The 20,054-nt window shown below is 46.0% G+C and overlaps 1 protein-coding gene across 1 annotated transcript in view; it reads right to left on the reverse strand.

Moving 5' to 3' along the window:
• Nucleotides 1–735: 735 nt before the first annotated feature.
• Nucleotides 736–20,054, reverse strand: part of ext2 (exostosin glycosyltransferase 2) — a 31,524-nt gene continuing 12,205 nt past the window's right edge. Inside the window, 7 exon segments of the mRNA NM_001127415.1 lie at nucleotides 736–1,074; nucleotides 4,247–4,329; nucleotides 5,194–5,322; nucleotides 6,007–6,150; nucleotides 8,269–8,435; nucleotides 10,744–10,933; nucleotides 17,415–17,546. Coding sequence (NP_001120887.1) covers nucleotides 936–1,074; nucleotides 4,247–4,329; nucleotides 5,194–5,322; nucleotides 6,007–6,150; nucleotides 8,269–8,435; nucleotides 10,744–10,933; nucleotides 17,415–17,546 — 984 coding nt within the window. The 3' untranslated portion in view covers nucleotides 736–935.

Consider the following 20,054-nt stretch of genomic DNA (forward strand, 5'->3'; position numbering starts at 1 on the left):
ACACTATTGCTCTGTGAGGCTCCAGTTTTATTGTTATTGTTACTTTTTATTCCTTATCTTTCTGTTCAGGCCTCTCCTATTCATTTACCATCCTCTCATTCAAACTGCTCCCTGGTCGCTAAGGAAATTTGGACCCTAGCAACCAGCTGCTGAACAAAAAGTGAAATAACTAAAAAACTACAAATGATAAAAAATGAAGACCAATTGCAAACTGTCTCAGAATATCACTCTCTACGTCATACTAAAAAGTTAACTCAAAGGTGAACAGCCCCTTTCAATAGTTTTAGATGAAATCTAAAAGAAAAAAGTAAAAATGTTACAAAATATAAGAATATAAAAACACGACCAATATAAAAGAGAATGAAATGTACGCGTATGAGAAAGGGCCACTGAAATATACGGACTGGGTCAGTGTATAGTAGGGGTAGGGGCTTATGGAGAAAGATCAGACGTATTTGCCCCGGTGCATTAACCCAAACCAACCAATCAGCTGCAGGTCTGGAGAGCGATAGCAAACTTCTGATTGGCTGGAAAAGGTTACCTGGCAAACACCTTGCACTATATAAGCCCACATGTCATTGGCCAGCCTGGCACCTTCCTGCCGCTGCCAATCATTCTAGTTTTATCGACAGATATAATATATATATAAATAAAACATTTACACGTATGTGTCCCACGCAGCAACTGGTTCCATACCATCACTTATAAGAAAGGCTCAGCAGTATCCATACTGGGTTCTGATTGGTCGCTGGCAGGTATTTAATATAAAAACACACAGACGCCTGTTAACAGGTCCGACCGTTATAACTGGAGAGAGCAGCTCGGAGAGATGTGGTAAAATCACGAATAAAACGCGAGTGAAATGGAAAGACTAAAGTGGGCGGGGGGGGGTAATGGCGCTGCGGTCGCTCTGAAACAGAAGGCTCCGCCCCCTTTCACAGGCTGCCAATGTTGGGGAAACTCTTCAGCTTCTCTGGGAAGTCGTCCTTGTACAGCACGGGGTCAGCGCGGTGCTCCACCACCTTTAGCGGCATAGTGCCAAACACAGACGCAAACTTATTGATGCATTCAGATCTGCGCAGATACGGGAGGCAAAAGGGGGAAAACGGTTATTCACTGGTTATGGGGATGTCTGTGCACAGGGGTATTAGCAAATCTCCCACCCACTCCTCCTAGTGGCAAATTCAATTCAACAGGAAGTTTGCTCATAGCCTGTACAGAGAGACACCATAAAACTATGGCAGCATAGGGATTCCCCTGTACTAAGCACAATTCAGCAGGAACAGCCCCCTAAGTTTGCTCATAGCCTGTATAGAGATACCATAAAACTATGGCACATAGGGATTCCCCTGTACTAAGCACAATTCAGCAGGAACAGCCCCCTAAGTTTGCTCATAGCCTGTACAGAGATACCATAAAACTATGGCACATAGGGATTCCCCTATACTAAGCACAATTCAGCAGGAACGGCCCCCTAAGTTTGCTCATAACCTGTACAGAGAGATACCATAAAACTATGGCAGCATAGGGATTCCCCTGTAGTAAGCACAATTCAGCAGGAACAGCCCCCTAAGTTTGCTCATAGCCTGTACAGAGAGATACCATAAAACTATGGCAGCATAGGGATTCCCCTGTACTAAGCACAATTCAGCAGGAACAGCCCCCTAAGTTTGCTCATAGCCTGTACAGAGAGATACCATAAAACTATGGCAGCATAGGGATTCCCCTGTACTAAGCACAATTCAGCAGGAACAGCCCCCTATGTTTGCTCATAGCCTGTACAGAGAGATACCATAACACAGAAAGGGTAACTTAAGCCAGAGGAGACATTCAGTTTGAGAGTTGCAGTCAGGTTGCTGGGCTGTATGTTCTCACTCATCAGACACAGCATTCTCCCTGCCTTCCCAGCAGACACTGTATATGTTCCTCCCCACTGGAACCTTGTGTAGAACACAGTTACTCTCACGCATTGAGGGGGAGCCCATAACTCTACAGACCTGACAACCCCACCCCACAGGCACTGCACTACATAAGGGCAATGCTATAACCAGCGAGTGAAGGGAATATACAAAACCTGAATGTGAAAATAAATTATATGGTGCCAACAACTGCTATACAGAGGCTGTCTATACAAAGAGCTGACAATCTACCTCCCTAGCACACTGGGAGCCAGTTACCCTGCCTGCATGTATTTGGGCTGAGGAAGGAACCTGCAGTACCCGGACAGGCACATAGAGAACATACAACCTCTATGCAGACTGTCCCCTAGTAGGAATCAAACCCAGGACCCCAGTGGTGCAATATAACTATATGAATGTTCTCTATGTAACTAGTGCAGCGAGAGTTCTTGTTACTAAATAGTATGATGCAGATTGTTGTTTGGATAAGGGTGAAGACACACTGGGCTACTTTAGTAGCAGCTACTTGTCACGGCTAAAATCCCCTGCCATAGACAATACGGAGAATTGCCTCTGCTAAAACTCACATAGAGACAGTTATCAGTAAATGATCAGCATTGTCTGTTTTAGTAGCCACAACAAGTAGCTGCTACTAGTAGCTCTGTGCGTCTTCACCCTAAAACTGCCCCGTAACATTATGTTTACCCCATAAAAAGTGCAGGGCTCCCCAGACTGCTGGCAAATACATCTCTCTGGAAGGGAAGCAGTTAATCCCCTCTCAGGGCCAGGCAGGCAGCTAGAGACCTTTGGAGGCTCCTGTAGGCTCTGCCTTCCATTCCTCCCCTAAACATTCCTCCCATTCCTAGAGCAGCGTGCATGACAGCCAGATCAGGAAAGCAATCTGTGATCTACCCCTGCATGAAGATAAAGCCCCCAATGCCGGAAGCCCAGACATATGGCGATCCTAACACAGATAAAGGCCTCCAGAACTCCCAGCCAACCTGCTCTTTCCTTACAGCGCCGACGCTCACTGCTAGAAATTTAACTTAACTTTTAGTATGTTATATAGAATGGCTAATTTTCCGCAACTTTTCAATTGGTCTTCATTGTTTATTTGTTATAGTTTTTTTTAAATTGTTTGCCTTCTTCTTCTGACTCAAATGGGGGCAGCCAGAAAGCTATTGCTCTATGAGGCTAGAGTTTTATCGTTATTGTTACTTTTTATAACTTATTTTTCTATATCTTGTAGATTGTAAGCTCTTTGGGCAGGGCTCTCTTCACCTCTTGTATCGGTTATTGGTTACTCTGTATGTCCAATGTATGAAACCCACTTATTGTACAGCGCTGCGGGATATATTGGCGCTTTATAAATAAATGTTAATAATAATAATATTCAGGTCCCTGGTCACTAAGGTAATTTGGACCCTAGCAACCAGATAGCTGCCGAAACTCGCAACTGGAGAGCTGCTACACAAAAACCGAAATACCTAAAACACTACAAATAAAAAATGGCGACCAATTGCAAATGGTCTCAGAATATTACTCTCCACATAATACTAAACGTTAACTCCATGGGGTTGTTTAGCTTTGAGTTAACTTTTAGTATGACGTAGAGAGTGATATTCTGTGACAATTTGCAATTGGTCTTCATTTTCTATTATTTGTGGGGTTTTGTTTTTTTTTAATTATTTCACTTTTTGTTTAGCAACTCTCTAGTTTGGAATTTCTTATCTGGTTGCTAGGGTTCAATTTACCTTAGCAACCAGGCAGTGGTTTGAATGAGAGACTGGTATATGAATAGGAGAGGGACCTAAATAAAAGATAAGTAATAAAAAGTAACAATAACAATAAAACTGTAGCAAATTCAAATCATGTTTTGCATTTGGGGTGAGTGATTCCCAGTAGAGTAAATCAGAAGGCGGCGGCAAATAACGAAAAACTGTAAAAAATTAAGACCAACTGAAAATTTGATACGAGTTGGTCATTCTACCTATAACATTCTTAAAGTTAACTTGAATGTTAACAGGCAAAAAACTATGTGTGGCTATAGATTTTATACTTACTGTTACTTTTTATCTTTTGTTTAGGCCTCTCTCCTCTAATTATAGTCCTGTCTCTTTCAAACGGCTGCCTGGTTGCTAGGTTTAATTGGACCTTAGCAACCAGACAGCTGCTGAAATTCTGGAAAGCTGTTGAACAAAGGGTAGGGTTGTAGATGTAGGACTGTATAGAGGTTCCATGACCAGGCACAGCACCTTGTATCCCCCAGGTCTGGCTGGGACCTAAACTACCGGCACTCTCTCCCAAAGGTATCAGATATAGTTTTGCTACAAGCTCGATCCACTCACCTCTCCACCATGTGGGTCTGATCCAGTGACAGCCCGTCAATGGCCGTGCATTCTGGGCACTTGAACTTCTTTCTGGGGGTCACCTAGAGAGAGGGGGCACAAGGGTACCCCAATCGGTACCCGATACGTTTGATCAATAAATGCAGAACAGAAGTTATCCCTGCCCAGTCGGCAGTTAGGCAAAAGCAAAGGCAAGTCCATAGGGACTTAATAAAAACAGCGCTAAGGATCTGCATTCCAGCCGCCGCAACCCCCTTCTCTTCTTTGCCACTGGAAATAGCGGCGATGACAAGCCCTTTAATTCCCTTTTAATGACTTTTCACACCACTGAGGTCTCTGTGTAAACACAATTTGTTCTCGCGGAGCTTTCATGCTTGCGAGTAACCTTCACCTACACGGGGCGTCTCCCCTCTCCCGCAGCAGCAATGTGGGTTAATCCCAGGCACGACAGATAAGGACAGGGATTGGGTGGGGGGCATTAAGGCATTTACACCGCTCTGAAGCGGCACAAACGCAGGGCTACCAACCGACGGGCCCTGCCTTGGCATGTATAGGGATGCCACCTCCGTGCCGATGACACCAGGGGAAATGAATGCGTGAAGGGCACGGGATCAGAGAGCCCACAGTGACACCAAGATACCCCCCAGTAATGCCGGGGATTGGGGAAGATGATTGCAAGATCACTTTTAAATTAACATTCCCTAGGAGTGAAATTTTTAATTAAGATTCCGGAGTCAGCTGTCCCTGGGCAGACAGATGGCATTCTATATAGGGATTCTACGCTTACCGCTGCTCGTTTCCCAGAATCCCCCTGGGCAACACGCTGGCATTCACAGTCAGACTTGGGCAATCAACACCCCAGGCCTGGGTAGCAGATTAGTGATATTGGTTGCTATGGATCTGGCAGGGGGGGAAACCAAAGCCTCAATTCACCTGGAACCATTTACCTTAATAGGTGCCTTCCCAGTCACGTTGGCCACTAAGAAGTTCATGGCGATATCTTCACAGTTCATGTGGGCGTCCACCCAGTTCTTAATGTCGCCGGGCATCTTGTAGGTGTACAGGTAGTTGAAGTACTGGGGGCAAGAGGGGAGCTTGGTTAGTTTACGGAGATCTGTAGTATCTAAAGTCCTAGGTGGGCAAAAATCTCCCTGTGCCCTAAGCAAGTTTATTAAAGGGGTTGAGTTAACTTAGTATGATGTAGAGTGATATTCTGAGATATTTTGCAATTGGTCTTCATTTTTTATTATTTGCAGTTTTTTAGTTATTTTATTTTCAGTTCAGGAGCTCTCCAGTCGAGTTTCAGCAGTTTGGTCGCTAGGGTCTAAGTTATCTTAGCAACCAGGGAGGGGTTTGGATGAGAGACCGTTATATAAATAGGAGAGGGACTAAATAGAAAATAAAGTTACAAAAAGTAAAAAATAATAATAAAACTGGAGCCTCACAGAGCAATAGTTTTTACGGCTGCCGGGGTCAGTGACCCCTCATTTAAAAACTGCAAAGAGTTGGAAGAAAGTGGCTGAATCTTTTAAACTGGCCGATCGATATCTGCCCAATTTCAGGGCAGATATCGGTCGGGCAGGCCCGTCGGTAGTGCCCATACACGGGCCGATAAGCTGCCGAATCAGTCTAAGGGACCCATATCAGTAGCTACAATTGGCCCGTGTATGGGGACCTTAAACATGATCACCAACTTTTCCCAGGCTGGCACTGCCCCATGAAAGGAGCCATACAATCTACCTGAACCCTAGTGACATTACCTTGTGGTAGAAAGCAGCACCGGTCAGAACCATCGACACCTCATTTGTCCATTCAGATTCATATTTCCACTTGCTCATTTCGTGGTCCCACAGGTGCAGTCGGCCCGGGTATCCCACCAACCTGTCTGGAAACTCCCGCCATACCTGGTAAGGAAAGAGAAAGGGAGAGTAGACATAAGGATTTATTCTTCTATACTGGGCAGGCAGACTACACTACCCAGCATGCACAGCTGGTGCCGTTGGAAGTAATTCAGAGCAAAAATGTATATATATTATATATATATATATATATATATATATATATATATATATATATATATATAGTTACTAATATTCCATGAACCCTTTTCACTGAGTGAAGTCACAAAGGCAGCCATTCCGCTGTACCCCAAGTATGACCTGGCCGGAAGCAAAGGCCTAGCAGCCCCCTGACCAATACCCCGGGAGCAGTGACAGGCTCGTATTGCTGCCGAACGTAGACGCTTCACCCCCTGACTGCGCCACTGGCAGCTGGATACAATCAAACCCCATTCTGGCCACTTCATCCATAACGGCTCTGCTGACAACAGGATCAAAACTACAGGCAAATGAGAACAGGCTGGGTGATCATTAGCAGCACCCCGAAATGTTAAACATGCTACCGGCAACATTAAATGAGGCTGATTTACTGGCTTGGAAGTGGAAGAAAGGGTCAGCGCAGACAAAGCTTTCACGTGAAGAATGATGGCTCGCCGCTGATCTCCCCTCGGCCGTTCCTCTGGGGCATTGGCTGGAGCGGCCCTGCTGCTTTAACTCTGCCCAGGCACAATCATTTCTAAGCGATGAAAGGGACACACCTATCTGTCTATTCCAAAGCACACTCTTACCTTTCCCGACCTCGCCAAGAGCCATTAAAGGGCAACGTGCTTTCATTTTGCATTTACACCTTGTGTTTGTCTACAGGAAGATACCAGTATCCATTCAGCCGGGGGGAACACATTGCTTGCATGGCACCGGGATGAGGAGAAATGTTCTGTGCCCCTTATGGAACCCTGCAGGCAGCCCATTGGCACACAACCTCATTTCACTCATTTCTCTTGGGAACAAGTGTACCCTCTACCCCCCACAAGAGAAAAATGGCCGTATTCCAATAGATTTATTGGCGTCTCTGTGATCAAAGACAGAGGACACTGACTGGCACTGCGCCATTCTGCTCTTGATCCCGTAAAACAGTTTAAATGGAACCTCTTTCCCAGCTTTCCAGCAAAGCCAAGTTTATTTTGTGCCAAGGAGCAAGAAATTAATAATAATTTTAGGCTAAAAAATCCCCTATAATGAGTACTAGTCTAACACAATTGACAGTTGAGATGTAGAGAGTACTAGTCTAACACAATTGACAGTTGAGATGTAGAGAGTACTAGTCTCAGACAATTGACAGTTGAGATGTAGAGAGTACTAGTCTCAGACAATTGGCAGTTGAGATGTAGAGAGTACTAGTCTAAAACAACTGGCAATTGAGATGTAGAGAGTACTAGTCTCAGACAATTGGCAGTTGAGATGTAGAGAGTACTAGTCTCAGACAATTGGCAATTGAGATGTAGAGAGTACTAGTCTCAGACAATTGGCAGTTGAGATGTAGAGAGTACTAGTCTCAGACAATTGGCAGTTGAGATGTAGAATGTACTAGTCTCAGACAACTGGCAATTGAGATGTAGAGAGTACTAGTCTCACACAATTGGCAATTGAGATGTAGAGAGTACTAGTCTCAGACAATTGGCAGTTGAGATGTAGAGAGTCCTAGTCTAAGACAACTGGCAATTGAGATGTAGAGAGTCCTAGTCAAAGACAACTGGCAACTGGTCTTTATTTTTTGTTTTTATTATTTCAGTTTTTGTTTAGAAACTCTCCAGTTCAGAATTTCAGCAGTTGCTAGGGAATTTCTGGTTGCTAGGGATAAAAAATTCCTTAGCAACCAGGAAGTGGTTTGAATGAGATACTGGTGTATGGATAGAAGAGGGCCTGAATAGAAAGATAAGTAATTAAAAGTAATAACAATAAAACTGGAGCCTCACAGAGCAATAGGTTTTTGGTTGCCGGGGTCAGTGACCCCCATTTGAAATCTGGAAAGAGTCAGAAGAAGGCAAATAATTCAAAAAAACTACGGAAATAAATAAATAATAACCCCTGCCCCGCTACCATAAGTAGACTTCATCATTTATAAGCCGTATACACTCCGGGGAGGCAAGGAAGGAAAGCAAAGGGGAGAATATGGCGCTGCCCTACCTCATAACCAAACTGAAGCTCGTCTGATGTCAGCATGATGATGTCATCGTCGATAGCCAGAACGGCTTCTGTCTCAATTTCACTGTAGGGAAAGAAGCGGTTGCTCAGTTTGTTCTCAGTGGTCTTAACGACTTTTAGTGGAACCCGGATCTTTGGCCAAACAGAAACTGCAAGGAAAGAAATTAACATTTTTACTTTTGCCTATTTCCATTGGAATAATGTAATTTCCATCTCTTCTCAGTCCCTAGAGATACTTGTCAACTGTCATCAGATAGGATCTCTGCCACTGTGACAGAATGCTCTGTTATACAGATAGCTAGAATCTCAGCCATAAAGCAGGGCAGGACTGCTGCTTACAATGGGGGGATCAGATAGGATCTGTGCCACTGTGACAGAATGCTCTGTTATACAGATAGCTAGAATCTCAGCCATAAAGCAGGGCAGGACTGCTGCTTACAATGGGGGGATCAGATAGGATCTGTGCCACTGTGACAGAATGCTCTGTTATACAGATAGCTAGAATCTCAGCCATAAAGCAGGGCAGGACTGCTGCTTACAATGGGTATCACATCGGATTTGTATCACGGACACAGAATGACAAATTGTTTTCCTTAGTCTGCTTGCATATTCTAAAAAGTCTGTGCTATTTGCAAAATGACATAACGGTTCAGTGTAGAGGAAGCCAATTAAAAGGCTGATCTCTTTAGGATGAACGTAGGCTCCGCAATTACCACTCTAAATAACATCATGAACTTTTCTAGGCGCTATGTACCAATCAGGAGGCGGAATCCACCTGCATTTGTACATTACACCCTATCCTTCATATCGCCCCTGTGTGCAGAACACTATGCCGGTGCTTTGTGCGGACAGACGAGGAACATTTTCCCCTTTATCCCGGGGCGGCTCGGATTCCTTTGCTGCATTAATCTGTCAGTGAGTCCGTCCTTGCTCCGCTTGCAGCACCGTTATCCCACAACCCGCTCTGCCCCAAGCGCGAGGAAGGAAGGGTGACGTCAGGGGCTCCTGTGCGAGGGATAAAGACTGGGATACCATTAAAGCCCAGGCATTTCATCACTCGGGTTAATAGCAAGGACTCATAAAAAGCTATGATCCAAGCAGAGCAATAAGCAAGGTCTTATCTGCCCCTGCCAGAGAATTACTCACTTCAAACCCATTCCTGGGGCTTAACTCCTCGCAAACATCCTGCCTTTAATGGTCAATAAATGGAAGCGGCTTTGAAGCGTGAAGGCCGGATGGGACGCGGGTCCATACTGTCCGTTCGCTCCACACCTCTGGCAGTGCCTTAAGCACCCTGGATACCAAATATTGATGTACTGGTTCATAGGGACCTATGGTATGTATTATCCTGCTGCTCGGAGGGGGGGGGGCGCCCAAAGTCACCTTGTCCCATAGCTCCTAATGACTTATATACTCAGCACAGCAAGGGAAGGGAGTTAAGGTCCCCATACACTGGCAGAGCGGATCTTCTCCCGATATCCCTACCTACAGGTGGGTGATATTTGGAGAATCCAGGGTAATTCAATCGTTTTATATAATGACGGGTATAGGCAAAGTCGGTCTGGGGACCACATCAACGAGCTGATGCGGCCCCAATCCGACTAGATTTTCTAACCTGCCCGATCGAGATCTGGCCAATTTCAGGCCAGATATTGGTCGGCAGGCCTGTAGGAAGTGCCCATACACGGGCCGATAAGCTGCCGAATCGGTCCAAGGGAACTATATAGGCAGCTACCATCGGCCCGTGTATGGGGGCCTTTAAGGTGGCCATACACGGGCAGATTCCAGCTGCCAATACAGGTCCTTAAGACCGACTTGGCAGCTTATCTGCCTGTGTATGGGGCCCTCCAACAAGCCACCCCGAAAATTGGCCAGATGTCGATTAGACAGGCTTGATTTTTCCTCAGCCTGCTTTATGATTGTTACGGTGCCCATACACGGGCCGATAGTAGCTGCCGATATGGGTCCCTTGGACTGATTCGGCAGCTTATCGGCCCATGTATGGGCAGAAACGAGGGTCCTGCCCGACCGATATCTGGCCTGCAATTGGCCAGATATCGATTGGCCAGGTTAGAAAATTCAGTCGGTTCAGGACCGCATCGGCTCGTTGATGCGGTCCCCGAACCGACTGCCCCATTGCCGCCAACATAATTCGATCGTTTGGCCCAAGGGCCAAGCGATCTAATTATTTTTTTCTTTACCTGAACGCTCCCCGATATCGCCCACCCAGAGGTGGGGAAATCGGGTGAAGATCCGCTCACTTGGCGACATCGCCAAGCGAGCGGATCTGTCCGTGTATGGGGACCTTTAGCCCTAGGACCAAACAATTGTACCAGCCTAACTTGGCCCAGTGTGTGAGTAGCCAAATTGGACATACGTTATGTTGTTCCTTGCAATGTCCAATGAGTGGAAGGCTCTGCTGAACAATTAAAGGCTAAGTTAGCCCTTTCCCCTTACCTTCGGGGGGGTTCTTGTTCTGATTATTCCACACCACTAGCAGCTTGGACAGGCTTGGGACCTTGGAGACTTCAGTGATGACGCGGAACAAGCTTTCCACCCGGTCGTACGTCAGCACCACGGCGGTGAACCCCTGGGACTGAGGGGGGATGAGTGGCAGGAAGAGGGGGTTGTTTACGCTGCTCCATTGCTGCAGAAGAAAAGGGGAATAAGGGGGTTAGACGGTCACATTTGAAAAATAAAAAAAAAACACTGCTTATCGTGCCAACTGGCCTTTTCGCCCCCCCTGAGAGTTCAGCGGCATGGCACAAAATGGGCACGCAAAGAGAAAAGTAGAGCGGCAGCGGCACAGACGTATTAAATAACTCACAACAAAACGGCTGTTCTTTCCTTAGGAAAAAGGGTGGGGGGCAAAAGAGCTTGTTAAAATTAAATCTGGGGGGGGGGGTATAACGGAGTAGGTTTAAAGATTGACTTTTACAGAATTACACAATCTGAATTCTAATGAGGGCGACCCGTTTAAAGGCTTTTGGGCCGCTCCTGCCAAAGAGAGGGAAGCCAGAGGGTTTGGCACGAGGGGATACACACGGTCTGTTCCCAATAAGAGCCTGAGAGTTACACAGGGCAGACAGTGGGAAAGGAAAGGTGGGGGGGGGGGCAGTGAGCCAGCCTGGAAAATGGGCACCACCGTTGGACACCAATCAATAAACACACAGGTCTGTTGATGTTTGAAACTGCAGTTTTAGCAAAATAAATGAATACATTAACAATAAGCCACAGAGTGCATTGGCTCTGCTCAGAGTCCCTTAGCCCAGGGCATGGATACACTCAGCCGCGCTCAGGCTCTGGCTTTTATGACACAAACTGCATCGCTGCTTGTTAAAGGCACTTTTGTTTCCATGCAAATTTGCTGAAATTAAAGGTTGCTGCAGTGCCGGCTCCGACCATTAGGGGGCAGTGATAATCACCAATAGTGAGCAAATCTAAGGGGCCGTCCCTGCTAAATTGTGCTTAGTACAGGGGAATCCCTATGTGCCATAGTTTTATGGTATCTCTCTGTACTGGCTATGGGCAAACTTAGGGGGCTGTTCCTGCTGAATTGTGCTTAGTACAGGGGAATCCCTATGCTGCCATAGTTTTATGGTATCTCTCTGTACAGGCTATGAGCAAACTTAGGGGGCTGTTCCTGCTGAATTGTGCTTAGTACAGGGGAATCCCTATGCTGCCATAGTTTTATGGTATCTCTCTGTACAGGCTATGAGCAAAGTTAGGGGGCTGTTCCTGCTGAATTGTGCTTAGTACAGGGGAATCCCTATGTGCCATAGTTTTATGGTATCTCTCTGTACAGGCTATGAGCAAACTTAGGGGGCTGTTCCTGCTGAATTGTGCTTAGTACAGGGGAATCCCTATGTGCCATAGAGTTTTATGGTATCTCTCTGTACAGGCTATGAGCAAACTTAGGGGGCTGTTCCTGCTGAATTGTGCTTAGTACAGGGGAATCCCTATGTGCCATAGAGTTTTATGGTATCTCTCTGTACAGGCTATGAGCAAACTTAGGGAGCTGTTCCTGCTGAATTGTGATTAGTACAGGGGAATTCCTATGCTGCCATAGGTGAATGAAATACCCAACTAAAATGTAATTAAATGGTGCCCCTAGTGGCAAATGAATTATGGATACATCAGAACCAGTTTGGGTTATTGTCTGTTTTGAACAAATACTTGGACAGATCTAAATGAAAACATAGTAAGAATTCTGTGATTAAAAATGATGCAACCTGGGCTGAATGGGAAGCAGAAATATAATACATGAGATTTTCCATTAGGAGTTAATGTGCTGTATCTGCTGGATAATACGCTGTGCGGATTGGGCCCTGCCTGGTACCATTACAGGGCCCCAAAAAATTGGCTCATCGCTATTGGGTGCAGGTTGCAACGAGGCAGAGCGGCATGTTATAGCTTGCCCCCCCCACCCGTACAGTAAGGCTAGGTACAGTACCTGGCCCAGAACAAAGAGCCGATTACTGGTGCTGAAAGGCTTCTCCCTATTACAAAGCTCATGTCCTAGGCATTGTGGGTAACAGATCCCACACCTGTACAGGCACAGCGGCTAATTGGCTGATACTGAGCAGAGCGCCTGGGCTGGACTAGATTAAGACGTGACTGGCATTCTGGTGACAGAAGGAATGAAAACACGCTGATTAGTTAAACATTTAACGGGTTAAGGTGCACATCACGCTGACATGTTCTCTATACACAAGGCGCCCATTGTCGGGGGCAGCGGGGGCCCTGGGATGCACAGGAGGCGGCCGGTGCATATGGAACCAGTCAGTAGGCTGTGCCACTAGCAATTAGTGTGCCGGGGAACACGGTGTAAACAAGTCAGACTTCAGAGCACCTGGGCTTGTGATGGGACCCAGCGCTGCGCCTTATAAACCCCCCAGGGCCTAAATGCACTGAATTAACCCATCGAGTGCTAGAAGCAAAAGCACACGGAGGTCGGCCATTTCTACTAACTGCCCACTATCACTCTATGTACTAAACCAGCTGCCAAGTAGTGTGCCTTCAGGTAGTGGCACAGCAAGGGGCACCGTGCCATATACTCACTTATGGTGCCAAATCCTGAGTTAGAATCGTCCTAGGGATTGAGGCAGCCAATAGGCACAGAGGGCATTTTTACCTTGAATTACCCCTTATTGGGGGCAGAACAGCCCTATTGGGTTTATTTAATGGTTAAATGATTCCCTTTTCTCTGTAATAATAAAACAGTACCTGTACGTGATCCCAACTAAGATATAATTACCCCTTATTGGGGCAGAACAGCCCTATTGGGTTTATTTCATGGTTAAATGATTCCCTTTTCTCTGTAATAATAAAACAGTACCTGTACTTGATCCCAACTAAGATATAATTACCCCTTATTGGGGGCAGAACAGCCCTATTGGGTTTATTTAATGGTTAAATGATTCCCTTTTCTCTGTAATAATAAAACAGTACCTGTACGTGATCCCAACTAAGATATAATTACCCCTTATTGGGGGCAGAACAGCCCTATTGGGTTTATTTAATGGTTAAATGATTCACTTTTCTCTGTAATAATAAAACAGTACCTGTACTTGATCCCAACTAAGATATAATTACCCCTTATTGGGGCAGAACAGCCCTATTGGGTTTATTTAATGGTTAAATGATTCCCTTTTCTCTGTAATAATAAAACAGTACCTGTACTTGATCCCAACTAAGATATAATTACCCCTTATTGGGGCAGAACAGCCCTATTGGGTTTATTTCATGTTGATTTTTTTTTAGTGGACTTAAGTTATAGAGATCCAAATAATGGAAAACCCCAGGTCCCAAGCATTCTGGACAACAGGTCCCATAAAATGGAGTCTATGGGAGATGGCCTTTCCATAATTCGGAAACTTTCCGGATAAGGGGTCCGATATCATTACTAGCGTATCTATGTACCAATGTGGCCCTTACCTGATGGCCCTTTTAAATCTCAATAGATAAGATCATTTTAAACCAGATATTAATTAGACACACAGTCGGCCAGGGCAGATAAGCGGCCAACTTGGCCTTTCAAGGGCTGAATCAGCAGCTTAAAGGGTTAGTTCCCCTTAACTTTAAATATGATGTAGACAATAATATTCGGAGACAATTTGTCTTCATTTTTTGATTTTTGATGTTTTTTCAGTTACTTAGCTTTTTGTTCAGCAACTCTCCATTTGGTATTTTAGCAGCTATATGATTGCTAGGGTCTTATTTACCCTAGCAACCAGGCAGTGGTATAAACGAGTGATGGGAATATGAACAGGAGAGGGCCTGCATAGAAAGATTAATAATAAAAAATAACAATAATAATGAAATCGTAGCCTCACAGAGAAATAGGTTTTGGCTGCCGGGGTCAGTGACCCCCATATGAAAGCTGGAAAGATTTAGGAGTGGAAGGCAAATAATTAAAAAACTATTAAAAATAAATAATGAAAACCAATTGCAAAGTTGCTAGGAATAGGGTACTCTATAACATAGTAAAAGTTAACTTAAAGGGGAACCGCCCATTGAAATCTGCCCGTGTAAGGCCCGCTTCAGCCCTGTATATTCATGATGTATCCGGACAGGATTAGGGCGGACCCTTTGCACCATGACTTGGGAATAACCGCGCTCCATGCTGTAAAACCATTAAGGCAGTGACAGGCAGGGCAGGTCAGACATGAAATGTTTCCAGTTAACAAGTGCCCCCTGTAAGACAAACACTTTCAAATGGGCCCTTTAAAGCTCATTGCGCGAGCGCTCTCCAGAGCCGACCCCCTGCCTGTCTGTCTGCTGTCTGAGACCTCCTGACCTTCTCCCCTTCAAAAGGAGAAATCAGGCCCCAGTGAAAGCCAATAACTCACCGGGGTCCGAGGGAGGAGAACTGGGGGGGGGGGGGGGGAGACTACTACTGGCTGACAGAAGGCACCACAACGGGGCATTTATAGCCCCCATTATAGCGGCAGGGTGAGAGCAGCTTGTGAAACCCAACCGCGCTAATGTCAATGTTTGTCATTTGTTCTCAGGGCGGAACAGCGTCCTCGGAATGAACGATTTACAGCTACGGGTGCCACCCTGGCTGGCATATAGCGGGTAACTTCATGCCAATGTATCGGCAGAACTTACAATCTATTTTGCCTATAATACATGATTGATACTCAGAGTTCCCTGTATAACTCAGCCTGCAGCCTTGTGCCTTTATATGGGCACAGAACCCCTCAGTGACTGCTAATATCCTTATCATTTACAGTAGGGGGTACATTATCCCTTATAATACATGATTGATACTCAGAGTTCCCTGTATAACTCAGCCTGCAGCCTTGTGCCTTTATATGGGCACAGAACCCCTCAGTGACTGCTAATATCCTTATCATTTACAGTAGGGGGTACATTATCCCTTATAATACATGAGTGATACTCAGAGTTCCCTGTATAACTCAGCCTGCAGCCTTGTGCCTTTATATGGGCACAGAACCCCTCAGTGACTGCTAATATCCTTATCATTTACAGTAGGGGGTACATTATCCCTTATAATACATGAGTGATACTCAGAGTTCCCTGTATAACTCAGCCTGCAGCCTTGTGCCTTTATATGGTTACTGAACCCCTCAGTGACTGCTAATATCCTTATCATTTACAGTAGGGGGTACATTATCCCTTATAATACATGAGTGATACTCAGAGTTCCCTGTATAACTCAGCCTGCAGCCTTGTGCCTTTATATGGTCACAGAACCCCTCAGTGACTGCTAATATCCTTATTATTTACAGTAGGGGGTACAGTATCACATGAACGCGTATTTATCACAAGATTTTCCCTGTATTTCTACGTTGTTTCTTGCCGTCTCTTCCCTCTCTCTTTTTTTCCACACAAATACCAACCTCGGCCCGAATGTGGTTTCAATTATGATTTACCAGACCTTACAAAAAGGAAAAGTCTTGATTTATTCTGTGTTTTGCTCCAATTATGCACAATGTATTTCCACAGAATACTCTGAGAAAGAATTTCAGTTTGATTCTCATCGTGTTGTGGTTAAAGGGCATGGGCCCAGTGAGATTAACCCTTCGCTGGCGTTAGGAAACGGCTATGCCCCCTTCGCTTTGGCCAACAACTGTGGCTAAAGTGGGCAAGTTAAACAGCTTTAAACTAGTCCAAGCTGAGTGCAATGCTTGGGTAACTAAGGGCCATACAGATGTTGCTGAACTAAAACACTAGGGCACCCCACATCTGGAAGACAAGATGCCCACCCATAATAGTGGGCAACAACGGTGGTACTTATGGGCTCATAGGAGGTTCATACGTACACTCTACAGTAAGTAGGAGGCCTGCCGTTGTGGTTGAACTGTAATACTACATTCCCAAAAGCCTTTCCAGACATGCATATATCTAAAAAAAAAGAGACTCAATGGATTCAGAGATGAGGGAATTTTGTCCTTCCCTACCCTGAAATGGCGGGCATAGGCAGCGTCGGAATCAATGAGCCAATGCAGTGACCGATCCAATGGAAAATATCAAACCTGCCTGATTGAGATCTGCCCAATTTCTGGCCAGATGTCGGTCAATGGTGCCCTTACGCAGGCAGATAAGCTGCCCAACTGGCCCCCTTTACTGCACCGTAAGGGCACTGGGTAACATTCCACCAATCAAAAAATAGCCTGCACTTGCCCTTCAACTTTCACTACACTGTAATGGTCATAAGGAAAAGGAAAGGTAAAAATGCCAAATGTTAGGTGTAGACTTTATATGGGGGGGTGGCATTAAAAGAGAAGGAAAGGTAAAATCACTGGGGGGTGCCAAACTGTTAGGCACCCCCCCAGTGATTGTAATCGCTTACCTTATGCCCCAGGTTGGTGCCCCTGTTAGGGAAAAAAAAGCTCCAGCCCGGGGTAACTGCGAGACAGTTCTTCCTTTTTCAGTCTTTGCACAGTAGAGAGTCACAGTTACCCCGGGCCAGTGCAGTTTTCTCCCAACAGGGGCACCATCCCGGGGTATAAGGTAAGCGATTACAATCACTGGGGTGCCTAACAGTTTGGCACCCCCCCAGTGATTTTATCTTTCCTTCGCCTTTATTGTCAACCCCCCAATTAGAGATAATCTATGGGGTATAATAGTGGGTGCCCGTGATCCCCTTTACTCCTTACCACAGCGGGTGGGTCGTTCCACTCTTCGTACGAGCGAGCCGCGTAGGGGTAGATCCTGTCGTTAATAATCTGTAGCGTCGCCAAAGCGATGGATTTCATGGAGCTGAAATACCCTTCCCAGAACCAGCGAGCCTGGAACACAGAAATAAAGCGGATTTAGCAACCAGGAAGTGGGGTACAACTTGGGGCATATTAAAAAAATAAATAAAAAAGGAACGGCCCAAGGGAAAAATATCAGTAGCAATGGGGGTTATACAAGGACCTAATGCTGAATGAAATCACAGGGCAGTGACGGGCGCGCTCAGAATTAGCCCTGAATTACTGGGTCTGACTGAAAATAGCATGAAACGAGGCATTAGTGTTAATCTGAATTTACTCACATTAGTGCCAATTACAGGCTTCTTGTCGTGTAAACTGCATTATAACCGGGCTCTTTAGTTACACAGTGTGGCCAACGGGTCCTGCCTGTCCCTTTAATCTGGTCTAGTTGGCTGACCTCTCTCTTCTGTCAAGGCCACGTCTCTAATACAAAGCTCTAGTCCTTTCTAATATACTCACTAACCCTAGGCCATAGGGCAAATTAACAAGGGCTGGGGTGGCAGCAAAATTAATGCTCTCTCACAGCTGACACTTAGGCCAAACACAGCTACCATAACATTATGGCACATAGGGATTCCCCTGTACTAAGCACAATTCAGCAGGAACAGCCCCCTAAGTTTGCTCATAGCCTGTACAGAGAGATACCATAAAACTATGGCACATAGGGATTCCCCTGTACTAAGCACAATTCAGCAGGAACAGCCCCCTAAGTTTGCCCATAGCCTGTACAGAGAGATACCATAAAACTATGGCAGCCTAGGGATTCCCCTGTACTAAGCACAATTCAGCAGGAACAGCCCCCTAAGTTTGCCCATAGCCTGTACAGAGAGATACCATAAGTCTATGCCGGGGTTACGTACATGAACACTGCATTTAACAAGAGTCCCAAAGCCCATCATTTGCTTCCCATAATTCCTTGACTTGAAATCCCCGCTTTGCCAAGTATTCTACCTTCAGGGATGCTGACCTCATGCTCAAACCTCTTGAGTTACAAAGTCGCGAGGAAAGTGGGGGCCCCAGTGGGCTATCAAATAAAATGGTTTTGATTTACAGCCTCGGGGGGTTACCGACAGCCCTGTGGAGATTGCATGCGAAAGAGAAAAGGGAGGGGGGGGTTCCATATTGCACCGGCTAGAAAGGCTCTAAGGGCAGATATTTAGACCTGAGAACGATCCAGGGGCAAATGAAATAGGACCATTTCCTTGGATTTCATTCGTGGATTGTAAAGGGGAAGTTAACCCAGAAATTACCAACAACTTTCATTTAGTTTCTTTTTTTTTCATAGCTTCTGACCTAATATCCGCCCCGACAAGGGCAATAAAAGGCACAGACGCAGTCTAACTAATGGCCGTCATGCCAGGCCATAGGGTTTACAATCTGGGAGATGCTTGTAATGAGAGGTCCCGCGGGAGCTTTGCACTTGAACGAGACCCCAACCAAGGTGGGTCGGAGGTGCCTTTATATACATATTAACTAGCAGCGCTATATAAGGGGGTGCAATAAAAGTCATACTGCTGAAGGGCTGCCCTGCCTTACTGAACTGTCCCCCCTAAATCCAAGCTCTGCCGAGGGTACAACCATCATGCTGCCCCCCGGTGGTGGATCTATATAACCAGTAGAAGGCCTACAGATAGCCCATCATTCCCAAGCCTATAGCTGTAAGGCATGCAAACTGCAATTACGTTTAGCAGCTCCCTCTCCTGGTGGTGCCAAAAGCATCCGAGACACCAAAAAAATGGCGGCTGCCCCTCCCTCCTGGGGACGTATCTGCATCTCCATAATGGCACCGCTCAAATACAAGGCGACGCTTGATCTATTCGTGTGTTTACAATGAGCAATTATAGGGATTTGGGCGGGGGCATGTCCGTATATAATGATTAGACCCAGAGCAGCCCATTATGGGGGTGTAAATCCCGCGGCTAGGTATGGGAACGGGAAGGTACAAAGGAACCAGGACCTCGGGCTGGCATCTATCAGAGTTTCTGGCTTGTCCAAGTCGATTTAAGCAAAGTCAAGCTCTGTAGCCCTTTAAATGTTCTGCGGTTTTGGCCCAGCGCCACCAGTCATCCATCACTCCCCAAACCTGCCTCGTTAGGCAGCTCCTAATTTGGCTCGGCCACTTCCAACTTCGCCTGGTTTGGGGCTTAAAACGAAGGGGCTGCACTCTTTAAATATTGAGCGGCAAATCGGAGCTGACATTTTACATCGAGCCGGACCATAACTCAGATGGGTTATTTCCCCTCGGCCCGGGGCTGCGCTTGGGTCCCCCCATTTCCCAGTGGGACGATCCAGCCCCCTATTGAGTGCAATATTCCTGCTTTTAGTGCCCCCCCCTTGGGCCGGGGAGACCGGCACGGGTCACTGCGCAGTACAGGCAAATAATAAATACTAAAGGGAGATCTAAGGGAGTTTAGTGGTTTCTTTCCTACTTATTAAAGCCAATCCCCTAGTGAAAGTGCTGCTAACGACTGCACCGGCTCGCACTAATCACCGGCACGTCCCCTTAAACAAGCGCTCCCTTTAGCCCCACTCTCAGCAAAA

The sequence above is a fragment of the Xenopus tropicalis genome, chromosome 4, assembly GCF_000004195.4.
Source record: "Xenopus tropicalis strain Nigerian chromosome 4, UCB_Xtro_10.0, whole genome shotgun sequence".
NCBI classification, from domain to species: domain Eukaryota; kingdom Metazoa; phylum Chordata; class Amphibia; order Anura; family Pipidae; genus Xenopus; species Xenopus tropicalis.